The sequence below is a fragment of the Asterias amurensis genome, chromosome 8, assembly GCF_032118995.1.
Source record: "Asterias amurensis chromosome 8, ASM3211899v1".
NCBI lineage: Eukaryota > Metazoa > Echinodermata > Asteroidea > Forcipulatida > Asteriidae > Asterias > Asterias amurensis.
This window is the reverse complement of record NC_092655.1, coordinates 24,281,301-24,303,149: the sequence shown is the minus strand read 5'-3', so window position 1 is coordinate 24,303,149 and position 21,849 is coordinate 24,281,301. Positions and strand designations below refer to the sequence as shown.

Genomic DNA, 21,849 nt, shown 5'->3' with positions numbered 1-21,849 from the left:
TGTGCTTTCAGATGCTTGATTTCGAGACCTCAAATTCTAAACTTGAGGTCTCGAAATCAAATTCGTGGAAAATTACTTCTTCCTCAAAAACTACGTCACTTAAGAGGGAGCCATTTCTCACAATGTTTTGTATTATCAACCTCTCCCCATTACTCATTACCAGGTAAGGTTTTATGCTGTTAATTATTTTGAGTAATTACCAATAGTGTCCACTGCCTTTAAGGTTAATAATGATTATTACATGAAAACGGATAAATTAAATCAGGTTTGATTCCAGTTTTGTAATAGCATAGACTTTCAAATCGCAAATTAAGAACTTAAAATACCCAAACTTTGATAGTAAATGTCTTTCCAGAACTATTTCCTACAGTTGGATAAGGAAGCATACATATAACTTCCTAGTTACCATCACTTAACACCCTGTCCACTTTTTCGCTTGTGTCTGGGCTTTTCTATTTTTGTCTGACCATTCCTTATTGTCTCTGTACTCTCATTACTTGGAACTTTAAGTTTCTTTCTTGGGTTCACCTCATCAACTGTCATGTCTTTCCTTTTCAACTGGTTTCCAACAATCAGTTTGTGGTTCCGATAATGAGAAAAGGGGAGATCTTCCCCGATGTCGTTGCAATCTGTTGTTGATGATAGCGTTTTACTCACAAGGTCCTCTAACTGCTTTTGGACGTATTCTGAATCTGGTCCTGACAACAAGTTCTAATGTTGAAGATAAAAATACAGAAATAAATTAAACAAGTTAACACAATTTATGAAAGCTACAAAAAAAAACATAAGGATGTACAGTGCATAAGAATGCATGATGAATGTACATGATACACTTAATACTTGTCTGATCGATGCAAATTACTAGCCAATTAACCTAAAGAACTTGTATATTTTTATGGCAAGCGATATATCGCCTAGTATTGTAATATATTGCAATAGTTATACTGTTGAATTAGGCCTTGCACTTAAAGTAACCAACCAGGACAGTGAACTGTGCCTTTTACTTGCCCCCGTGAAGTTTTATTATCCCAAAGTTCAATATTTATAAAAGTTTATCTTTCTAGCAGTTGCGATCATAACCAAATTATTGTTGAAATGAAATTACATGCACTCACTCTTTAGTAAAATAAAATTGTTAAAACGTATCATTAACGTTTGGAAAGGAAGATAAATTACAATTATAAACAAGTAGTGTGGATAGTGTTTAATTGACAGGGGTGCTTACAAGCCCACAGCAGTTTTCTTGTACTGGACATTATACACTGCGTAGTGTTAAGGGCTAGTCCTTTGCATCACTGCACTATGGTCATACAATGTACAAATTTGCAACAGAAGTAAAATGTTAAAGGCACTGTACAATATTGGTAATTACTTAAAATAATTATTAACATAATACCTTACTTGGTAACAAGTAATGGAGAGCTGTTGATTCAGATAGTATAAAACATTGTGGGAAACAGCTCCCTATGAAGTAACATAGTTTTTGAGAAAGAAGTAATTTCTCACTAATGCATTCTAATTTGATTTTGATACCTCAGAATTTTATTTTGAGGTCTCGAAATCAAGCATCTGAAAACACACAACTTGTGCAACAAGGGCATTTGTCTTCCATCATTCTCTCGCAACTTTGTCAACCAATTGAGCTCAAATTTTCACAGGTTTGTTATTTTATGCATGTTGAAATACATCAAGTGAGAAGACTGGTTTTTGACAATTACCAATAGTGTCCAGTGTCTCTATGTGGGAGGGAGGTCTTCAGAAGCAGTGCTCTCTGGAAGACCTGATTGAAGTTGAAAACTTGTCCATATTAGTCAATAAAATATTATGAGTCAAGTCAACTTACCACTGTCTTCCTTTTTACTCTCTTAGTATCGATCGGGGGGTTAAAGGTCATAGAAGCAGGGTTAAACTGCTTACATGTCTTCTGTGCTGACCTAAAATGAATTCAAACAATTACGTTTAGTACTACATACTATGTATGAAAGCCTCGCCAAAAGAACCCTATAATAATCACATGAGTAAATGTTTTCTTTTACTAAATTGCTAAAAAGGCAAAGTATACCCTTGGTTCTTGGAACAGTTGGATTGTTTTAATCCTTTATGATTGTAGATTTATACAATCAAACTAACCTGTACAAATATTAAATTTCAAATCGTGGTAGCGTTTTTAAGAAAATTTTCCAACGATATTTTAAAAGAAAAATGACTTACATTTTAAAGTCACCTGGAAGTGGTATTTAGTCAAAATAAAGCTTTTGTCATTAAATATGTGTTTTGATGAGTGGAATATGAATAAACAATAAACCAAGGTTTAAAAAAATTAGTTTCCAAGTTATTTACAAATTTGAAAATAAGCCCGACCCGAGAGGGCGCTGTTCGTGACGCCAATCGAGGCGCAATGAACCGCATGCAGTGCCAACACAAGATAGTGAGGCTTGGCGCAAGCTAAAACATGCCCTCAAAGTTGAAACACTACCTGATTTTTTTTCACGCTAGGCAAATGCTCCTTAAGGTTCTTTACATCTTTCAGGTACCTTCTTCAACTTCCCCCACTAGCTGGAAAAATTATTGGGATAGCTCATGTTTTTGAAAAGAACTTTTCTATTAATGTCAAAATGTGTAGTGTATTCCGGATTCTCGAAGCACGACGGCTCAAAGTGTTTGCTGCACAGCGCTGGAAAAGATTTGCAAACTGACCCCATCTTTAGTTGTTTTGCTGCATCCAGCAGCAATACACCTGGTCGACATTGCCGGAAAAATGCAAGAAAAAACCTTTTTTGAAATGTACGAACTCACAACTAGGACTTGAATGTACTTGCACGTACGTGTGTTCGATGTTTGATCGAGGCAAAGTCTGCCTCGATTGACTTCACTAAAAGGGGTAGGCAGAGTCACTCCCCACACAACTGTATTTATTGTTTTGAACATATAAATCGTTAAAAACATTACTCAAAAAATTATTTTATTGTTCAGAAACATATACTGTAATGTTTGAAGAAAAACAAATCTATTTCCAGGTGACTTTAAGTGGTGAATGTACATTATGTATCTTGTTTGCATATTCTACCTACATATGTTTGATACTTTTTTTCTGAAATTTAGATAAAAATATAGTTTCACAGTGAACCTACAAGTTATGGTTTATGCAATCAGAATATCCTGTGGTTTCTTTTTGTGGAAGATCTACAAATCTGTGGCTTAAAGGCAGTGGACAGTATTGGTAGTTACTCAAAATATTTATTGGCATAAAACCTTTCTTGGTGACGAGTAATGGGGAGAGTTTGATGGAATAAAACATTGTGAGAAACGGCTCACTCTGAAGTGGCATAGTTTTCGAGAAAGAATTAATTTTCCACGAATTTGATTTCGAGACCTCAGATTTAGAACTTGAGGTCTCGAAATCAACCATCTAAACGCACACAACTTCTTGTGACAAGGGTTATTTTTCTTTCATTATTATCTTGTAACTTCAGTGACCGATTGGGCTCAAATTTTCACAGGTTTTATGCATATGTTGAGATACACCAACTGTGAAGGCTAGTCTTTGACAATTACCAATAGTGTCCACTGCCTTTAAGAGAATCAAAAATGACTTACATTCTTGAAAGGTCTAGTGGTAGTGATCCTACCCCAGTCAGTGGATTCCCTCGTGCTATGTGATCAGCATACTTTTTAACCGTTGGATGGTAATGGCTCTAGAAGATAACAATGTGAACCAATATCAATATCAATGAACTTGCAGGTAAATCCAGCACTAGAACCTTGCAGGTAAACACAAACACAAGAACTATACACACATGTACAAGATAACCCAATATAAGAACCTTGCAGTAATGGCTCTAGAAACATACAAGAGGTTTATGAAGATAACAATGTGAACCAATATCAATATAAATGAACTTGCAGGTAAACCCAGCACTAGAACCTTGCAGGTAAACACAAACACAACAACCTTGCTGTTAAAACTAAACACAAGAACCTCACAGGTAATTCAAAACACAAGAACCTCACAGGAAACTCAAAACACAAGAACCTCACAGGTAATTCAAAACACAAGAACCTCACAAGTAACTCAAAACACAAGAACCTCACAGGTAATTCAAAACACAAGAACCTCACAGCACAGGTAACACGAAACACAAGAGCCTCACAGGTAACTCAAAACACAAGAACCTCACATTCACAGGTAACACGAAACACAAGAGCCTCACAGGTAACTCAAAACACAAGAACCTCACAAGTAACTAAAAACACAAGAACCTCACAAGTAACTAAAAACACAAGAACCTCACAAGTAACTCAAAACACAAGAACCTCACAAGTAACTAAAAACACAAGAACCTCACAAGTAACTCAAAACACAAGAACCTCACAAGTAACTCAAAACACAAGAACCTCACAAGTAACTCAAAACACAAGAACCTCACAGGTAATTCAAAACACAAGAACCTCACAAGTAACTCAAATCACAAGAACCTCACAGGAAACTCAAAACACATAAACCTTACAGGTAAACCTAAACACATTTGCAATGCATACATGATTTTTTTTTTTTTTTTTTTTTTTTTAAAGTGAAGCTCAGTTGATTTCATTTGACACTACATCAATTGATTACAATTTTCTCATTAGCAACATTATTACATTTCACCCAAAACATCACATGAATGAAATACCTTGAGAAGATGAAGTTCCCATAGTGCTGTGTTCTGTGCATTGCAGTGCTCTGGTTCAGGTAACTCAGTAAGATAAACTCCACTTCCTAAACTTTCATTGTCAAGAAGTTGGTCACTTTTGGGGTACCACTAAGTAAATCACAATCAAAGAACAAGAATTTTAATTAAATAGACAAAGAAAATAAGGAACTATTTTAACTGTAAATATTTATCTAAATTCAAATCACCTAATTGTAATGCTCTGTATAAATGCAGCTATGAGACTGTGTAGCGTAATTAATTATCAGCTTGAAGCAAGTGTGTTTTCATAGAAGATACACACATTATGTAACTTTAAGTATAAGAATGCGCGTCAAGCCGAGTGTAGGTTCAAGTCACAGTCATGATTGTGTCCTTTAAAGCAAGACATTTATGGCTGCATCCTTCAGATGGGACATAAAGCTGTTGGTCCCGTGTGTTGTGTAATGCACATAAAAGAACCCAGTGCATTTAACGAATAATGAAATGAGAAGTGGTCCGTCCTGGCGTTCCTGGTTTGATTGGCTGCATATTGCATTGCAGCACATTGTAACCCATAACATGGTGCTTATGTAAAGGGAAAAGGTCTCATACATCAAAAGTGTTGCTCTGCATACCTTGCAGGAAAAATACTAAAGAGCTGTGGTCTAAATGCAATGTAAAAGCCCAGTGTTTGATGTACAAGTTACTCCTACCTTCATGATATTCCTTATGGCACAACAATATCCCAATGTACCATTAGGCAGCATCTGTAGTGATAGTGTAGTAACACGCTTTAGGAAAGCTAAAACACGATGGAATGTCACTTGCTTATGTCGTTTAGTAATCATAGCTTCTAGACAGTCAAGAATCAGCTTAGCATCACCACAGCTTTCACCTACAATTCAACCAAGTCAGAAAACCAGTAATGTTTCATGTTAAAGAACACATGTTGGAAATGTAGAGGGTTTAATATTTTGATGAAATGCCACATGCTTATGTCGTTTTGTAATCGTTGCTTCTAGACAGTCAAGAATCAGCTTAGCATCACCACAGCTTTCACCTACAATTCAACCAAGTCAGAAAACCAGTAAACTCTCATGTTAAAGAACACATGTTGGAAGAGTAGAGGTTTTAATGTTACGATGGAATGTCACTTGCTTATATCGCTTAGTAATCATAGCTTCTAGACAGTCAAGAATCAGCTTAGCATCACCACAGCTTTCACCTACAATTCAACCAAGTCAGAAAACCAGTAATGTTTCATGTTAAAGAACACATGTTGGAAATGTAGAGGGTTTAATATTTTGATGAAATGCCACATGCTTATGTCGTTTTGTAATCGTTGCTTCTAGACAGTCAAGAATCAGCTTAGCATCACCACAGCTTTCACCTACAATTCAACCAAGTCAGAAAACCAGTAAACTCTCATGTTAAAGAACACATGTTGGAAGAGTAGAGGTTTTAATGTTACGATGGAATGTCACTTGCTTATATCGCTTAGTAATCATAGCTTCTAGACAGTCAAGAATCAGCTTAGCATCACCACAGCTTTCACCTGTAATTCAACCAAGTCAGAAAACCAGTAAACTCTCATGTTAAAGAACACATGTTGGAAGAGTAGAGGTTTTAATGTTACGATGGAATGTCACTTGCTTATATCGCTTAGTAATCATAGCTTCTAGACAGTCAAGAATCAGCTTAGCATCACCACAGCTTTCACCTACAATTCAACCAAGTCAGAAAACCAGTAATGTTTCATGTTAAAGAACACATGTTGGAAATGTAGAGGGTTTAATATTTTGATGAAATGCCACATGCTTATGTCGTTTTGTAATCGTTGCTTCTAGACAGTCAAGAATCAGCTTAGCATCACCACAGCTTTCACCTACAACTCAACCAAGTCAGAAAACCAGTAAACTCTCATGTTAAAGAACACATGTTGGAAGAGTAGAGGTTTTAATGTTACGATGGAATGTCACTTGCTTATATCGCTTAGTAATCATAGCTTCTAGACAGTCAAGAATCAGCTTAGCATCACCACAGCTTTCACCTGTAATTCAACCAAGTCAGAAAACCAGTATACTCTCAAGTTAAAGAACACATCTTGGAAGAGTAGAGGGTTTAATGTTATAGTTTAGAAGCTAGTACCACTGGATTTGAAATGGTCAAATGAAAGGGAGTTCAATTTAAAAGTAGGTTTGTTTACCTGCATGTACTTGAGTCATGGTTACGTAGAGTAGTGAGTAGAATTTAGTTGGATCAATATTCAGTACATCTCCTTGACCAGATAGAATCTGAAATGCAGTCAAGACGCAGTGAAGACTCTCTCTATACTTTAGATCCTTTACATTCAAACAAAGAACAAACAAAGAAATTGTTATCCCTTGAAATGCTTTTAAGAAAAATTTGTTTGTATAATCAAACAAAGTAAATGCAACTTGATAGCTCTATGATTGCACTTACCCCAGTATCGATCAACGTGTACAGAACCTTTACTAAATCATCAAAGAAGTCAATGTTGATGAGATGAGCAAACTTGGCTAAGCCTTCCAGGACCGATGACAACAGAATAGAATTACTGGCCTTCTTCAGAATACGAAAATATGTAGCAAACACAGATTGGATGATTTCTGTATGCTGAGAATGACAACAAAAAAAGATAATGATAACAACACTTAAGTTCATTCCCCTGTTTAAAGAGTCAAGGTAAACATCATTTTAACCTTGACAATTTGTTTGAATATTATTATGTCAGTGCCACATACAGTCCACGCACAACTTAAATTTCATAAAATTCAAATAAAATTCTGTGTTCCCCTGTTGTTAATAAGTGATTCTTATGCCATCAGTTTATACTGTACATGAGACATGGAGTTCCTGCAAATAACATTGAGGAAAGTCATAGACTTTACAAATAAAAAACTAGTGTATCACTTTCACATTGCCAATAGGGCAGGGGTCGATTTCATGGGGAGCTAAGATTGGTCTTAAACGCAAAACAATCATAGTTGCTTAGTAAAGTGTGATGTCACAATGCTAATCACTATGGTAATACTGACAATTTGTCTTACAATGCATTTTATTGCTTTGTCACAAAGAGTTAAGACTAGTATTATCTTGAGTTATGATGTTAAGACTAGCCTTAAGTTTGTGATAACTTCTAGGACTAATCCTTAGTTAGGACTATCTTAGAGAAATCAACCTAACCGACTATACTCCTCTTGAGGGGTGTACTCATTGGAAGATAGATAGATAACCCCTGGCAATATCAACTGGGTAGGCTTCAAATAGAACTACTGTATGTCACTCATATTATTCAAATAGGATATTAGCCACAGACCAGTGCATTTACACCCCTTCAACACTCAATTCAAGATATACTTTTACTAATTATTCAAATAGGATATTAGCCACAGACCAGTGTATTTACACCCCTTCAACACTCAATTCAAGATATACTTTTACTAATTATTCAAATAGGATATTAGCCACAGACCAGTGTATTTACACCCCTTCAACACTCAATTCAAGATATACTTTTACTAATTATTCAAATAGGATATTAGCCACAGACCAGTGTATTTACACCCCTTCAACACTCAATTCAAGATATACTTTTACTAATTATTCAAATAGGATATTAGCCACAGACCAGTGTATTTACACCCCTTCAACACTCAATTCAAGATATACTTTTACTAATTATTCAAATAGGATATTAGCCACAGACCAGTGTATTTACACCCCTTCAACACTCAATTCAAGATATACTTTTACTAATTATTCAAATAGGATATTAGCCACAGACCAGTGTATTTACACCCCTTCAACACTCAATTCAAGATATACTTTTACTAATTATTCAAATAGGATATTAGCCACAGACCAGTGTATTTACACCCCTTCAACACTCAATTCAAGATATACTTTTACTAATTATTCAAATAGGATATTAGCCACAGACCAGTGTATTTACACCCCTTCAACACTCAATTCAAGATATACTTTTACTAATTATTCAAATAGGATATTAGCCACAGACCAGTGTATTTACACCCCTTCAACACTCAATTCAAGATATACTTTTACTAATTATTAATACTTAACACAATGATTTATTTTGCTAAAATCCTGCATGTATGTCTGAATCTCTAATGTTTTATATCTTACCAGCTTCCTTCGTTTGTTTTTATTCTCAGTGGCTTCTGTAGCTTGTAGTTCTTTCTCTACCTCTGCTAGACGTTTTTGATGCTGAAAGGACAAAGTTGTATGTTTTCTAGTTCATTTTCATTTCAATACATTTATTTCAATGTTGCGTTAAAATGACATTTGTGTACCGTAATTTTCGGATTATAAACCGCGGTTTATATGTTGATTTTGACATTTTTTTGAACTCCTGCGGTTTATTCTCCGGGCGGCTTGTAAGCCGACGTATAAATATTTAAGAGAAAAAACGGCATTTTTTAAAAGAAAGATCGTTCGTAAACTATTTTAATAATAATGTTTTTTTTCTTCAACGAGAACAAAAACCTGCCTGTGTGATGACAAAATCCTGTTGAAAATCCCACCACAATTGTATTCCGATCCGTGTTTCCTTTGTAAAACGTTTATCAACCGCCCTCAGCTCCCCCTCGCAGCGCAACTCGGGGTAGACTAGACTGGTGCCCGTCTATTTATCCTAGCGATCTCTACATGCTGACGTCAGACATTCAAGCTATACTCGTGTCTCAGCGAAATAGACTCGTCCCCTGTCTATTTATCCCACGATCTTTATATACTGACGTCAGACATCCAGGCTACACTCGTCGTGTCAGCCGGCCAGCGGTTTCTTCAGGTCAACCACGCACACCTCAACAGCAGAATGGTGAATGGACGCACGCAAAGAACTATGCCGCGCCGGGGGTCAAATAGACTGTGCAAGTCTCGCGCGAGCCGGAGCGAGAAAACACGACAACTGAATAACTTAATTTTTTTATGAATCAAATCTTCGCTTAAATTTTTTTCTTAATGCCGAATCTGAACAACAAAAATACCAAATAGAGCTTGTTTAAATTAGTTTTAGCTTTATAAACAAATACACAATATCGGTTAAAGTCTATGTATAGACAAAAGTAAAACTCTGGGACAAGGATGTTTGTTTGATCTTAAATGTTTTGAAACCCCTTTTGTAAATCTACGCCCAAATGTGAAACTACGGAAAGCTGGTTTATACGCGGACGCACGATGGTCGCAAGGGCGTTAGATAAACGCGTGACGCATTTTAAAGAGGAAGCCGACGCCTACGCGACCAATGAAAAGGCTTTCAACCCCGCGCAACCAAAACAAGCGTCTGCGTAAGTTTCGTGATCGGAGATGGGCACAATTCTTAATTTTTTACAAATAACCTGACCTGAGGTCAAGTTTAAATATCGGTTTTTCTTCGTTATTATGTTGACTTTATTTTTACTTTTACATATGTTGTTAATTAGTATTATATTTTTAACAACATATGTCATTTTTATGGTCATAAACTATATTAAACTAAAGTAATGGACGAAACAAAATCTCCCCAACGTAAAACTCCATAAGGTTGGGACCACAATGGTCCCGGAAGTTCAAATCTGCGCGAGACTTGCACAGTCTATTGGGAATTTTATTTCCAGGCGGCGCAAATATGATGGCGTAGCGCAACCCGTCGGCGAACATCGCTCAATACGGTGCCCCCCAACATCGGTTGTGCAATTTCGAGATTGAGCAGCGCAATTAACAGATTGCTAGCTTTACGAACTCGCATGTGCATAATGTGCACGCTGCAGGATACATTACTACACACACGCTACATCCGTCCGCCCGTCCGTCGTTGCAATATCTGTTGTGGATCCTCGTTGTGGGACTACAATAAAAGGGAGGGAGAAACAACCACTTTTCTTATTGAAAGACCCATTTCAACCTTATTTCCCGTCTACTCCGATGTTTAATAAAAGTGAATCCCCTGTCCTTATGATTACGCAAACAATAAGGTAGCGTATTTTGTTTCAACCGCTATACAATAAAAGTGAGGGAACAACTTTAGCCGTCCCCATTATTATTTCGTTTATATTTTATAAAGGAATTTTTTTAGGAGCTGTTTACATGTTTAAAAAATGTTCCTTTAAACATTGTAAACAGAAACAACAGTCATAGACAACTCTCGTTTGTGTTGTGGTACATGTAGCCCTGAAAAGGACTGTTTGGTTTTGGTTTGTCTGTTTTCTATTTAAACAAAACGGAAGGCAAAGGATTCCTTGGATATAAATCTTCGCACTGTTTCTTTATCACTGCTTCTGCAGACGAATCCTATGTTGAAACGATAGTCAACGCACTGTCTGAAGTTAATTGTTATTGCAACACGATCTCACTTACCTACAAATAAAGTAGGATTTAACTTTGTCAATTTTTAAAACTGTTATTGGGTTTTTTCAGTATCGCAATAATAAACGTATTTTCAGTTGTAACTTTCATCAATAATTATCCAACACAAACAATAATGTGGTCCCGCAAAGGGGGTGCTGCCAGCTTACAAAAAGAATACTATCCTATAATAGATCATTTCAATTACGATCAATAGTGTAAACTTCAATACATTTCTACTCTAATTACGACGCAACTCCCACATTGCGGCAACTATACAAGACTGACTGATGTGCCGCCCGCCTGTCACTGCACATCGCCACAAAGAGGACCGCAAACAAGCACGGCCCCTTTGTGTGTACGCATGCGGTGATTGGCCGTTTGATGATTGGCCGTTGTTGATTGGCCGGTGATAGTTCCATTCATAAAATCTTGGCTCGACTTCGGACGGATCGAGTAGAGCGGCTGCCCATTGTACAACAAATAGCTTGAACGTCTGACCCACGCTTCGAGGCTCGGGGCCCAGTCTAATCAAACGTGGACAACTTTTGTCTACAGAGGGCGATGCGATGCAGGGCAAAGTTCAACTATTTCTCGGTGTGCGTTGTCGACCGATCTTTGATTCACGGACAGTTTGTTCCTAAAGAAGTTCACAAAACATGGTCAACACAACCGATCATCAAATCGCAAATTCTTGAAAAGGGTTGTTGATGGAAACAAAGTATAACTCAGGACTGATAGTGTGAGATAAAAAAATCACCCGTAACGCGCGGCAGGTTTGCGTACTTCACTTCCGTGTTTTGAGGTTAGTTTTTTCATGTTTTTTATTTTTATTTTGGTCGCGGTTTATACGCCGCGCGGCATATACGCCGACACCTAAATATTTTTTTGTATATTTTGAGGAAGTGCGGTTTATACGCCGCGCGGTTTATAATCCGAAAATTACGGTACATCATTAAAGTTAATATACATGGTAATGAATAAATAATGGCAAACCACAGATGAAGTAAAGACCAGGCATGCAACTGCCCGTTAAAAAAAAAAGAGGAAAATTTTCAAAGGCACAACGCAAGTGCGGAGTGAGGCAGCCGAAACGCCACGGGACATGATACCCACAATGGTACCCTAGAATATTTTGAGGTTTATTATGCTCTTAGGTGCATTTTTAGCATGTACAAGGCTTATTTTACATGATTGAAGCTGTACACTGTTCATGCCAGGCATATATTAGGCTAAAAAAAAAAATCCGAAAAAAAACCCTTTTTTTGCCAAATGAATATGATGTGAAGAAAGAGATATTTAATCCAAAGACAGATGAAAACAACAATTAGATTGAAAACATTTACTACACTCACTCTCTTCTGAGATCTTGACATCTTCTTTAGTTTCTCTTTCTTCTCAATAAGTTTCTTCTTTCTGTCTCCTTCCTCAGGTAGAGCAACGTCTTTTATCTTCAAGGAGAGGAATACATTCAGAACCTGTAATAAAAATAAAAGAAATACAAATAAACTTGAAGTTGCCGTTCATACTATCAGTTATAATACAGACTTGAAAAATTTCTCATGAAATTGGGGTTTGTTTTTAGAAAATATGTTCTATTTACATCTTTAAGATGAAGAAAGATTTTGTCAAATGCATTCATTAACCCTGAAATTTGCCTGATCAGTCGCACACACAAGCTTGTAACAGAATTATTTACTGCCTCGTAAAATAAACATGCCTTAACAAACTGTGTATGTTTGGAAAGACCACATAGTTCCACTTAAAGGTGATTTATATTTGACCATGTTTTTCCAGCTGATATTTGTGATGGGCAAAGAAAGACACTCTGAACTAACTTTATATTCATCTACAGCCTGTGCATGGTAGGTACAATGTAAGCATTTATATAGTATTTGTGTCACTGTGTGCTCTATGTCAAATCTGTAGTTAGGCTGATATGGGTTATGAAGGCATACCTTAGGCTGCACATTGTAGCTATGACTGCGAACAAGTTTACTAATAAAGCGAACAGCGTCTATAACTGCCTCACCAAAGAAATCAATCTTGAAGAGTTGTCTGATGTTCAGACAGCATGTGTTGGAGACCTGTACAGTTTTTGATACAATTATAGTTACATTAAAGTAGAAATATTGAAGAAAAACAATCAGGGTTCAATTTCATAGAATTAATAAAAGAACATTTCTCAACAAATGTTTTGCTCTTGACCCAAAACACCTGATGTAATCATTAGTCATCATCACGTTAAATGTTGGTTGCGCCACTGTGAGAGTTAGTCTATCAATATGTCAATCAATCAATCAATCAATCAATCAGAAAACGTTTATACATGTATGATGCCAAAATTAACCAAAACTGTTTATCACTGTGTAATGCGCATTTTAGTGCATGGTTACTTGCTTACCAATTCCTAAAATGACAGACCATAAACAGACAGTATCAGCAGCGTCAGATGTCAGGCCAAGGGGTCAATAGAGTATTATGCAAAGCATATCACAAACAGTCAATATGATCATGTGGTATTTTTGCCAGTTATCTTTTTCTGGCAAGCAAAGAATATTTAACACCAAGCCAATTCTTCTGTCCAAGAAGCCATATGAAATTGTACCCAAAATCAATAAATTAGTTAGGTCTTCATAGACGAGTTATTTAAAGGTCAAAGCCCTATCATAAGATTAGAGCACTTGGTAGAGGTTAACTCTACAAACTTTACAGAGCATGATGATAATATGATGATTTACTTATATTCTAAGCATGTAGTTTTGAAAAGGTAATTCCACAAACTCACTTCTTCATTTTCATCCACCATGAGAGAAACAACAACATTAATGATGTTGGTACGATAGTTGAAATGATGCAAGCTTGTCATCAGTGAGCACAGACATCTTGCAGCTACCTCAGCGATGCTCTTTTTCGCATTGTCCGGGAGTTCAAAGATTGTTTTACCTGCCTCCTGTTCTCGACGCAATTGTTTTTTACTCTTTTTGCGTCCTGCATTTGATACAAGAGTTTTGTTTATTAATCAGGTAATCACATCACTGTAACCAATATGTCTTATTCTTAAACTGCACCTTCCAGTACTTCATGTTTACTTACCTCTACAAGCTTTTTCCAAGAATGTCAAGTATTCCTTATACTGCTTCAGTAATCCTTCTTCAAAATCTCTTTTCTTCTTCACATCCTTGCTCAGCTGAGGTAGCAAAATTTAAAACAATATATTATCAGTGGAATTATAGGAGTAAATCAACCAGACTTGCAGACAGATAAGTTGGGAGTATTTTTGCCAAAATGTTGGTAGGTTTGGCGTTCTAAACCACGAGGTCGTGTGCTATAAATGCTCATCTTTCCATGAACACATTGAACAACAGATTTCCACAAACACTTAAAGAACATGTAGATTGCCAACTTGGCTTGCAACCCCCTTTGCTCTGCCTATGATACCTACCTCAACTGATTTGGCTTTATCTCCCCACTCTCGTATACGGTATCCAGGAGCAATGTCTTTGAAGACCTCAATTCCACAAACCCTTAAAGAAGAACATGTAGATTGCCAACTTGGCTTGCAATACCCTTTGCTCTCTGCCTATGATACCTACCTCAACTGATTTGGCTTTATCTCCCCACTCTCGTATACGGTATCCAGGAGCAATGTCTTTGAAGACCTCAATTCCACAAACCCTTAAAGAAGAACATGTAGATTGCCAACTTGGCTTGCAACCCCCTTTGCTCTCTGCCTATGACACCTACCTCAACTGATTTGGCTTGGTCTCCCCATTCTCGTATACGGTATCCAGGAGCAATGTCTTTAAAGACCTCAATTCCATAAACCCTTAAAGAAGAACATGTAGATTGCCAACTTGGCTTGCAATACCCTTTGCTCTCTGCCTATGATACCTACCTCAACTGATTTGGCTTGGTCTCCCCATTCTCGTATATGGTATCCAGGAGCAATGTCTTTGAAGACCTCAATTCCACAAACCCTTAAAGAAGAACATGTAGATTGCCAACTTGGCTTGCAACACCCTTTGCTCTCTGCCTATGATACCTACCTCAACTGATTTGGCTTGGTCTCCCCATTCTCGTATACGGTATCCAGGAGCAATGTCTTTAAAGACCTCAATTCCATAAACCCTTAAAGAAGAACATGTAGATTGCCAACTTGGCTTGCAACACCCTTTGCTCTCCGCCTATGATACCTACCTCAACTGATTTGGCCTTGTCTCCCCATTCTCGTATACGGTATCCAGGAGCAATGTCTTTAAAGACCTCAACCAGTGACACCATAGTCAGTTTCTGAACTGTTACAGCAACATCTCTTTCCTTTTCAAACAGCATCATACGAAGGTCCCTTAATTTACCAATCTGTAAGGAAAGTGTTTACTGTCAAAAAAACTTCTTATTCAGGTAAAGTTTCCCACATCCCAGCATAAAATTCATTACTTATTAAACACTGATACTCACATGTCTTTCTAGATCAGTAACCCAACATAAAATTTATTACTTAAACACTGATACTCACATGTCTTTCTAGATCAGTAACCCAACATACATTGTACAATTCATTACTCATTAAACACTGATACTCACATGTCTTTCTAGATCAGTAACCCAACATAAAATTCATTACTTAAACACTGATACTCACATGTCTTTCTAGATCAGTAACCCAACATATCATTCATTACTTAAACACTGATACTCACATGTCTTTCTGGATCAGTAACCCAACATAAAATTCATTACTAATTAAACACTGATACGTACTCACATGTCTTTCTGGATCAGTCATTACTCATTAAACACTGATACTCACATGTCTTTCTAGATCTTGAGGGTGTTTTGGCGACCCCAACCAAAAACTGTTTCGGTTGTTGGTTGTTGGTTCTGCTATTCAGACTGAACGATAACCGAGTTGTGAGCTCGGTTACCATATTGGTTATGATGTCAGAAACAGTTTTTGGTTGGGGTCGCCAAAACGCACTCCAGTAAATACATTTCATTACTCATTAAACACTGATACTCACATGTCTTTCTGGATCAGTAACCCAACTAAAATTCATTACTTAAACACTGATACTCACATGTCTTTCTGGATCAGTAACCCAACTAAAATTCATTACTAATTAAACACTGATACTCACGTGTCTTTCTGGATCAGTTAGTACTGCATGTGATAAACCAGCTATCCTCTGTTTTCTCAGTGTTAATTTCCTCTGTCTCAGGGCAAATAACTCCACAGTGCTAAGAGCTGGAAGAGGGACCTTCTCATCCACGACCTCTATTGGATACAAATCAAGGAATTTAAATGTAGGTTTTATTCTGAACTCGTAATTCATAACTTTTTTCTAAAATCAAAATAATATTTTGCCCATTAGAAATATCTGTAGAAAAAATAGTCTTTGAGAAATTGATAAGCGGCCACCTTTGTTTCCCATTGAATTACGCTCAATGGGAGGCAAACCTGAGTGTTCCCAATTTCAAGCATACCTGGTCACCATGGTCAAATTACGACCAAAGTTTTGCGGTTCGCAGTGAAAGCACAGAGAACAAATCCCGCTGCATTTTATGAGAATCTTCGAGTTTCATTATGACAATGATATTCTCAAAAAACAAACAATTCTGCCATTTCCATAAATTTCCCAGTAAGGAATTCCCAGAAGCTAAGTGATTAAACTACAGTATACCATCAATCGCCATGCTACATATAACCAAGTATAGAGCAACAAGAAGCAAATATAGAATAATGACAGAATGAGTTGAACACAGATACATGTAGAATAATGACAGAATGAGTTGAATACAGATACAGTACATGTAGAATAATGAGGTGAATACACCAATAAGAAGCAATGGTGAATACACCAATGTTACCTTTCTTAGCTTCTTCCTGATCCAACTCATTCTCCACACTTTTATCTTCTTTCTTTTCTTCACGAGCCTCCTCCCATCTGAACTCAAAACCCTTAGCATGCTTAATAGGAAGAAGCTGCTTCATCTTTTTCTGGGCATTGGTTGTTGCTTTAGGAACTGATCTTGGCTCCATTTCATAGGGAGCCAATTTATTATCATGGTCACCCCTCTTTCTCTTGCTGCTTTTGGGTTGTGTTGGAAGTTCGCTACAGGTAGTTGCAAAGGGAAAAAATTTAACCATGTTAACACAAAGAAATTTACAATGACTATACATGAACATGTAAAAACAAGAAATATCAATTAACCTGAAGACTACATGTACATGCACTTGTCACTGTGAAAACACCTGCAATTCAAAAACCAAATACAAACCTCAAAACAATCGTTAAAGAATGCTTACTCAACTTCTAATTTAAATGCTTGTTTCTTTAATTGTTGGTGCTTTTAGAAATTGCTAAAAAACAAAATTAAGAATTCATTCCAATGTTAAAAATATCTGATCTAAATGATCATATATGTACCAAACCTTGAATTACACGAAGGTCACGGAGGGCGTGGCATCTGTTGCCCTGGTCTTGGCCTTGATACCCCTTCAAAATTTCACATACATAGACTAAATGGTTTTGTAATGGAAGTGCCCTTTGCAAAATGAAAATGACTTTGCTCTCTCCAAGATAAACTCCCAGGGTTACATTTAGGCTTTGTACAGAAGTATGTACATGTAGTTGCTCACCTGTCATCAACACTGCAAAGAAACGATTCTCCAAAACCCATGGATTGGATATATTCCAAATCCTCTCCAGCAAAATCTTCTGTAACATCTTCTTCTACCTCTTCCTCTCCTTCATGTTCTACATTGTCAAGTTTTCTTTCCTTTCCTTTCTCATCTCCCTGCTCTTGTTGTTTCCTTGCATCATTAGCGACTCTCTTATCTTTGATAACTCCAGCTTTAACACCAGCAGCATAACTGGCTCTATTCCAGAAGCCTTTTGGGGGTTTGCTGCTACCTGAAATACTCTTAGAACTCTTTCCCAGTGCGCGAGCACGACGTGGTGTTAGTGACTTACTGGAACGGATATTGGACTTTTTGCTGCTGCTCACCTTTGCCTTTTTCACAGCTTTTCCACGTGTCTAAGATCAAGAAAATTATGTCATAAACAGCATTAAATTGGTATAGCATTTTTCTTCATAACAAGACCACAAAAAAAACAATCAATGAAAAACATTATGGACTAAGCTTTTAACTTGACTACGTGTAGATATTTCACCATCTGTTACGGTGTGTTTGTATAAGTTTAAATGGGGGTTTTGAGTCTATTTTACTTTTAAGTGCAGTCATCTGGCTTCTTTCTCATGTTTGTTTTCCTGGCGCTTATTTATTTTGTCTTCTTTCTTACTCTTCTTAGTCTCTTTATTAATTCTCCTGTCAACCTTTCTGAACAGCAAAAAATACGACTAAGGAGTCAGTCATGATGTTGTTTTTTTCATTGTGATCTTATAAACCATACATTCAGAGTACATGCCTGACACACACAAATGCCTGATATTGCATCTTTGACATATCTAGTCATAAAAGGCAGTGGAAAAATGTCTGTATCCTGCAACCACTCTTTTTCATTAATAATGAAATAAATAAGTACTATTTCTACAAACGATATTCCTTTTGAAGTTTTGGTAAAAGTTAGTGAAAAGGTGGTGGCAGGATAAGGAAATCTTTCCCCCAAAAGAAATCTCTGGGCCAAGCGCGGACCATGGACATGGCTGCATGCATGATGTGGGTATTGGGGATGGGTTTTTCGTATTTCTAGAAACAACAACTGATAAGGCTTTCCCGACTCTAAAAACGAATAGCGGGAAGGAAGCCCAAAATATTATTAGATTAGACCCCTATAAAAAAAATTAAAAATTAAAAGGCTCATGGGGGAGCCTTATAGAATATAGTTTTTAGAAGTAATTTTTTTCACATTTCCAAATTTTGTTTACATTCATTTCAGTTTCACAAAATACATTGAGGCATAGGCCTAGGCCTAACGAAAGTTGATTGGATTTTTAATCGGCAAAGCCTTTTTTACAGGGAAGGTACAACTTCGGTAATCGTCAAAGACCAGTCTTCTCACTTGGTGTATCCCAACATAAAGCATAAAATAACAAGCCTGCGAAAATTTGAGATAAATTGGACATCGAAGTTGTGAGAAATGATGAGAGAAAAAACACCGTTCTTGGATGAATTTGTGTGCTTTCAGACAGGAATAAAAGACTTCTGGCTAGAAGTCTTTTGTTATTTTAGTGAGAAATTAACTTTCTCAAAATCTATGCTTCTTCAGAGGGAGCCGTTTCTCACAATGTTTTTTACTATCAACAGCTCTCCAATGCTCGTTACCAAGTCAGATTTTAACTTATTAAGTTAATATTTGTTTTGAGTAATTACCAAACGTGTACCTTCCCTTTATAAAGAGAGAAGACAATGAAGAGATTTCAGTTTTAATTTAGACATGGGAGAAAAACAAAAAAAAAACAGTGTGTTTCCCCCCCCCCCCCACCACCAATTTGTGCACTTCCAAATAAATAGGTTTTTCTTAACATAAACATATTTATTTTGTTCTTAATATTTATATTTTCCAAAGTTTATCTTACTGTTTTTAAATATTTGTTAAAGATTCTATTCCTATTTTAAGATTGGATTGATAGGCTTTCGAGTCACAGTGGTTAGGTTCAGTTTTATTAATCCTGGCCATCTTAGAATGGGCTTTTCCTGAGTTTTTATAATTGTCTTGCTTGATTGCCAGTGCTCTGTCTCGGTCTCATTCAATCATTGGTTTATAATTGTTCTAGGTGTCATAAGTTTACATTCATTGTTTGTTATACTGTTATATTTCTTTAGTACGGTAATATTGTATCTTGTACTGTTTGTTGAAATCTTGGCCGAATATATAATAATAATAATAATAATAATAATAATAATAATAATAACAGTAACAGTAACAGTAACAGTAACAGTAACAGTAACAGTAACAGTAACAGTAACAGTAACAGTAACAGTAACAGTAACAGTAACAGTAACAGTAACAGTAACAGTAACAGTAACAGTAACAGTAACAGTAACAGTAACAGTAACAGTAACAGTAACAGTAACAGTAACAGTAACAGTAACAGTAACAGTAACAGTAACAGTAACAGTAATAGTAATAGTAATAGTAATAATAATAATAATAATAATAATAATAATAATAATAATTTCGGTTAGTTAGTTTTTCAAATTATTTAAAAAGCACTATGCCGGTCTGACTATGTATGGATGGGCAGATGACTAGTTTCTAGAACTTAGAAGTAGGCACATGAGATGGATGTTTAATTTTAAACCAGATCCTAACTAATTTATTTCTTTTAAATTATTTCTTTTTTCAGAAATGCAATGCACTGTGGGAAGGAATATGGGGCGGTCTCTATGCAGTTTCTACGACTCGCGCCTGCAACGCCTATACATTTGTGTGGGTTCAACAGCGCCCTCTCTTGATATTTTGCTATTCGCGATAAACCTTATGTCTTTTAATTTTTGTATGAAAAAGTGGTGGCAGGATATGGACATTTTTCAGAAAACCCACGCAGTATGGACTACAAATAGACTACTGTGTAGTAGTTCGTAGTACCATGGAGCAATTCAAAGCCTTTTTGTAATTTTAGTTTTACATTTAACTTAAAACATGTTTAACTTCATGAATTGAACGTGGCCTAATTTTTCACAGTTAGTACTACCATGGAGCAATTAAAGGAACACGTTGCCTTGGATCGGACGAGTTGGTCAAAACAAAAGCGTTTGTGACGGTTTTTTATAAATGCATATGGTTGGAAAATGTTTTAAAAGTAGAATACAATGATCCACACAAGTTTGCCTCGAAATTGCGTGGTTTTCCTTCTACTGTGCGAACTAACATGGTCAGCCATTTATGGGAGTCAAATTTTTGACCCCCATAAATGGCCGACGTGTTAGTCGACGAGGTAAAAGGAAAACCACGCAATTTCGAGGCATGTTTGTGTGGATCATTGTATTCTACTTTTACAACATCTTTCTACCCATATGCATTTTATAACAAACGCTTTTCAAAGACCAACTCGACCGATCCAAGGCAACGTGTTCCTTTAACTTCATGAATTGAACGTGGCCTAATTTTTCAGTTAGTACTAGGGCCTACTACTACCATGCCATGGAGCAATTGCTCCATAAGGTTTATCGCGAATAGCAAAATATCAAGAGAGGGCGCTGTTGAACCCACACAAAGGTATAGGCGTTGCGTGCGGGAATCGTAGAAACTGCATAGAAACTGCCCCAATTCCTTCCCACAATGCATTGTGTTTCTGAATCCCGATAAACCTGTTATTGGTAGTACTATTAACTGTGAAAAATTAGGCCACGTTCAATTCATGAAGTTAATTGCTCAATGGTAGTACTAACTGTGAAAAATTAGGCCACGTTCAATTCATGAAGTTAAACATGTGGTAGTACTAACTGTGAAAATTAGGCCACGTTCAGTTCATGAAGTTAAACATGTTTTAAGTTAAATGTAAAACTAAAATTCCAAAAAGGCTTTGCTAAAAATTATGATCATATATATCGGTCCGGGAATCGAACCCGGGTCCCGGGTGGAGAATGGCAGGGACATAAACCACTGAGCCAACCTGACTACCTAACACTCAAGAGCATGTCATCTATATCATTTTAACGTCAAGTGATTTACTTACCTTCGCCATAATTATTTAGCACGGTACCAACAAACTCGAGAGGACCCGTTTTAAACACATGGAATCAAGGGTTCGTGGATTTTTAACCACATGGAGTTATACCAACTAACGAGACATCGTCGGGTTCCCCACAATTTGCTTCCCGATAGTTAGTTTCTGT

General features: G+C 36.7%; 1 protein-coding gene across 2 annotated transcripts; it reads right to left on the bottom strand.

Annotated features, from left to right (window-relative positions):
- Window positions 1-404: 404 nt before the first annotated feature.
- Window positions 405-21,823, bottom strand: LOC139940482 (nucleolar complex protein 3 homolog). 2 transcript variants are annotated; one of them, XM_071936762.1, is made up of 18 exons: window positions 21,690-21,823; window positions 17,686-18,083; window positions 16,914-17,158; window positions 16,184-16,320; window positions 15,309-15,404; window positions 15,092-15,157; window positions 14,139-14,232; window positions 13,831-14,033; window positions 13,001-13,129; window positions 12,398-12,520; window positions 8,844-8,924; window positions 7,137-7,310; window positions 6,880-7,015; window positions 5,387-5,568; window positions 4,674-4,802; window positions 3,598-3,695; window positions 1,844-1,934; window positions 405-711 (listed from the first exon to the last, which is right to left on the bottom strand). In XM_071936762.1, exons 1-18 carry the CDS (start codon window positions 21,696-21,698, stop codon window positions 409-411), a joined length of 2,694 nt encoding a protein of 897 aa, XP_071792863.1. In that variant the 5' UTR covers window positions 21,699-21,823; the 3' UTR covers window positions 405-408. The 2 variants fall into 2 exon arrangements, with proteins under 2 accessions (XP_071792863.1, XP_071792862.1); XM_071936761.1 differs by lacking the exon at window positions 15,092-15,157 and having other exon boundaries at window positions 15,243-15,404; window positions 21,690-21,822.
- Between the last annotated feature and the right edge of the window lie 26 nt (window positions 21,824-21,849).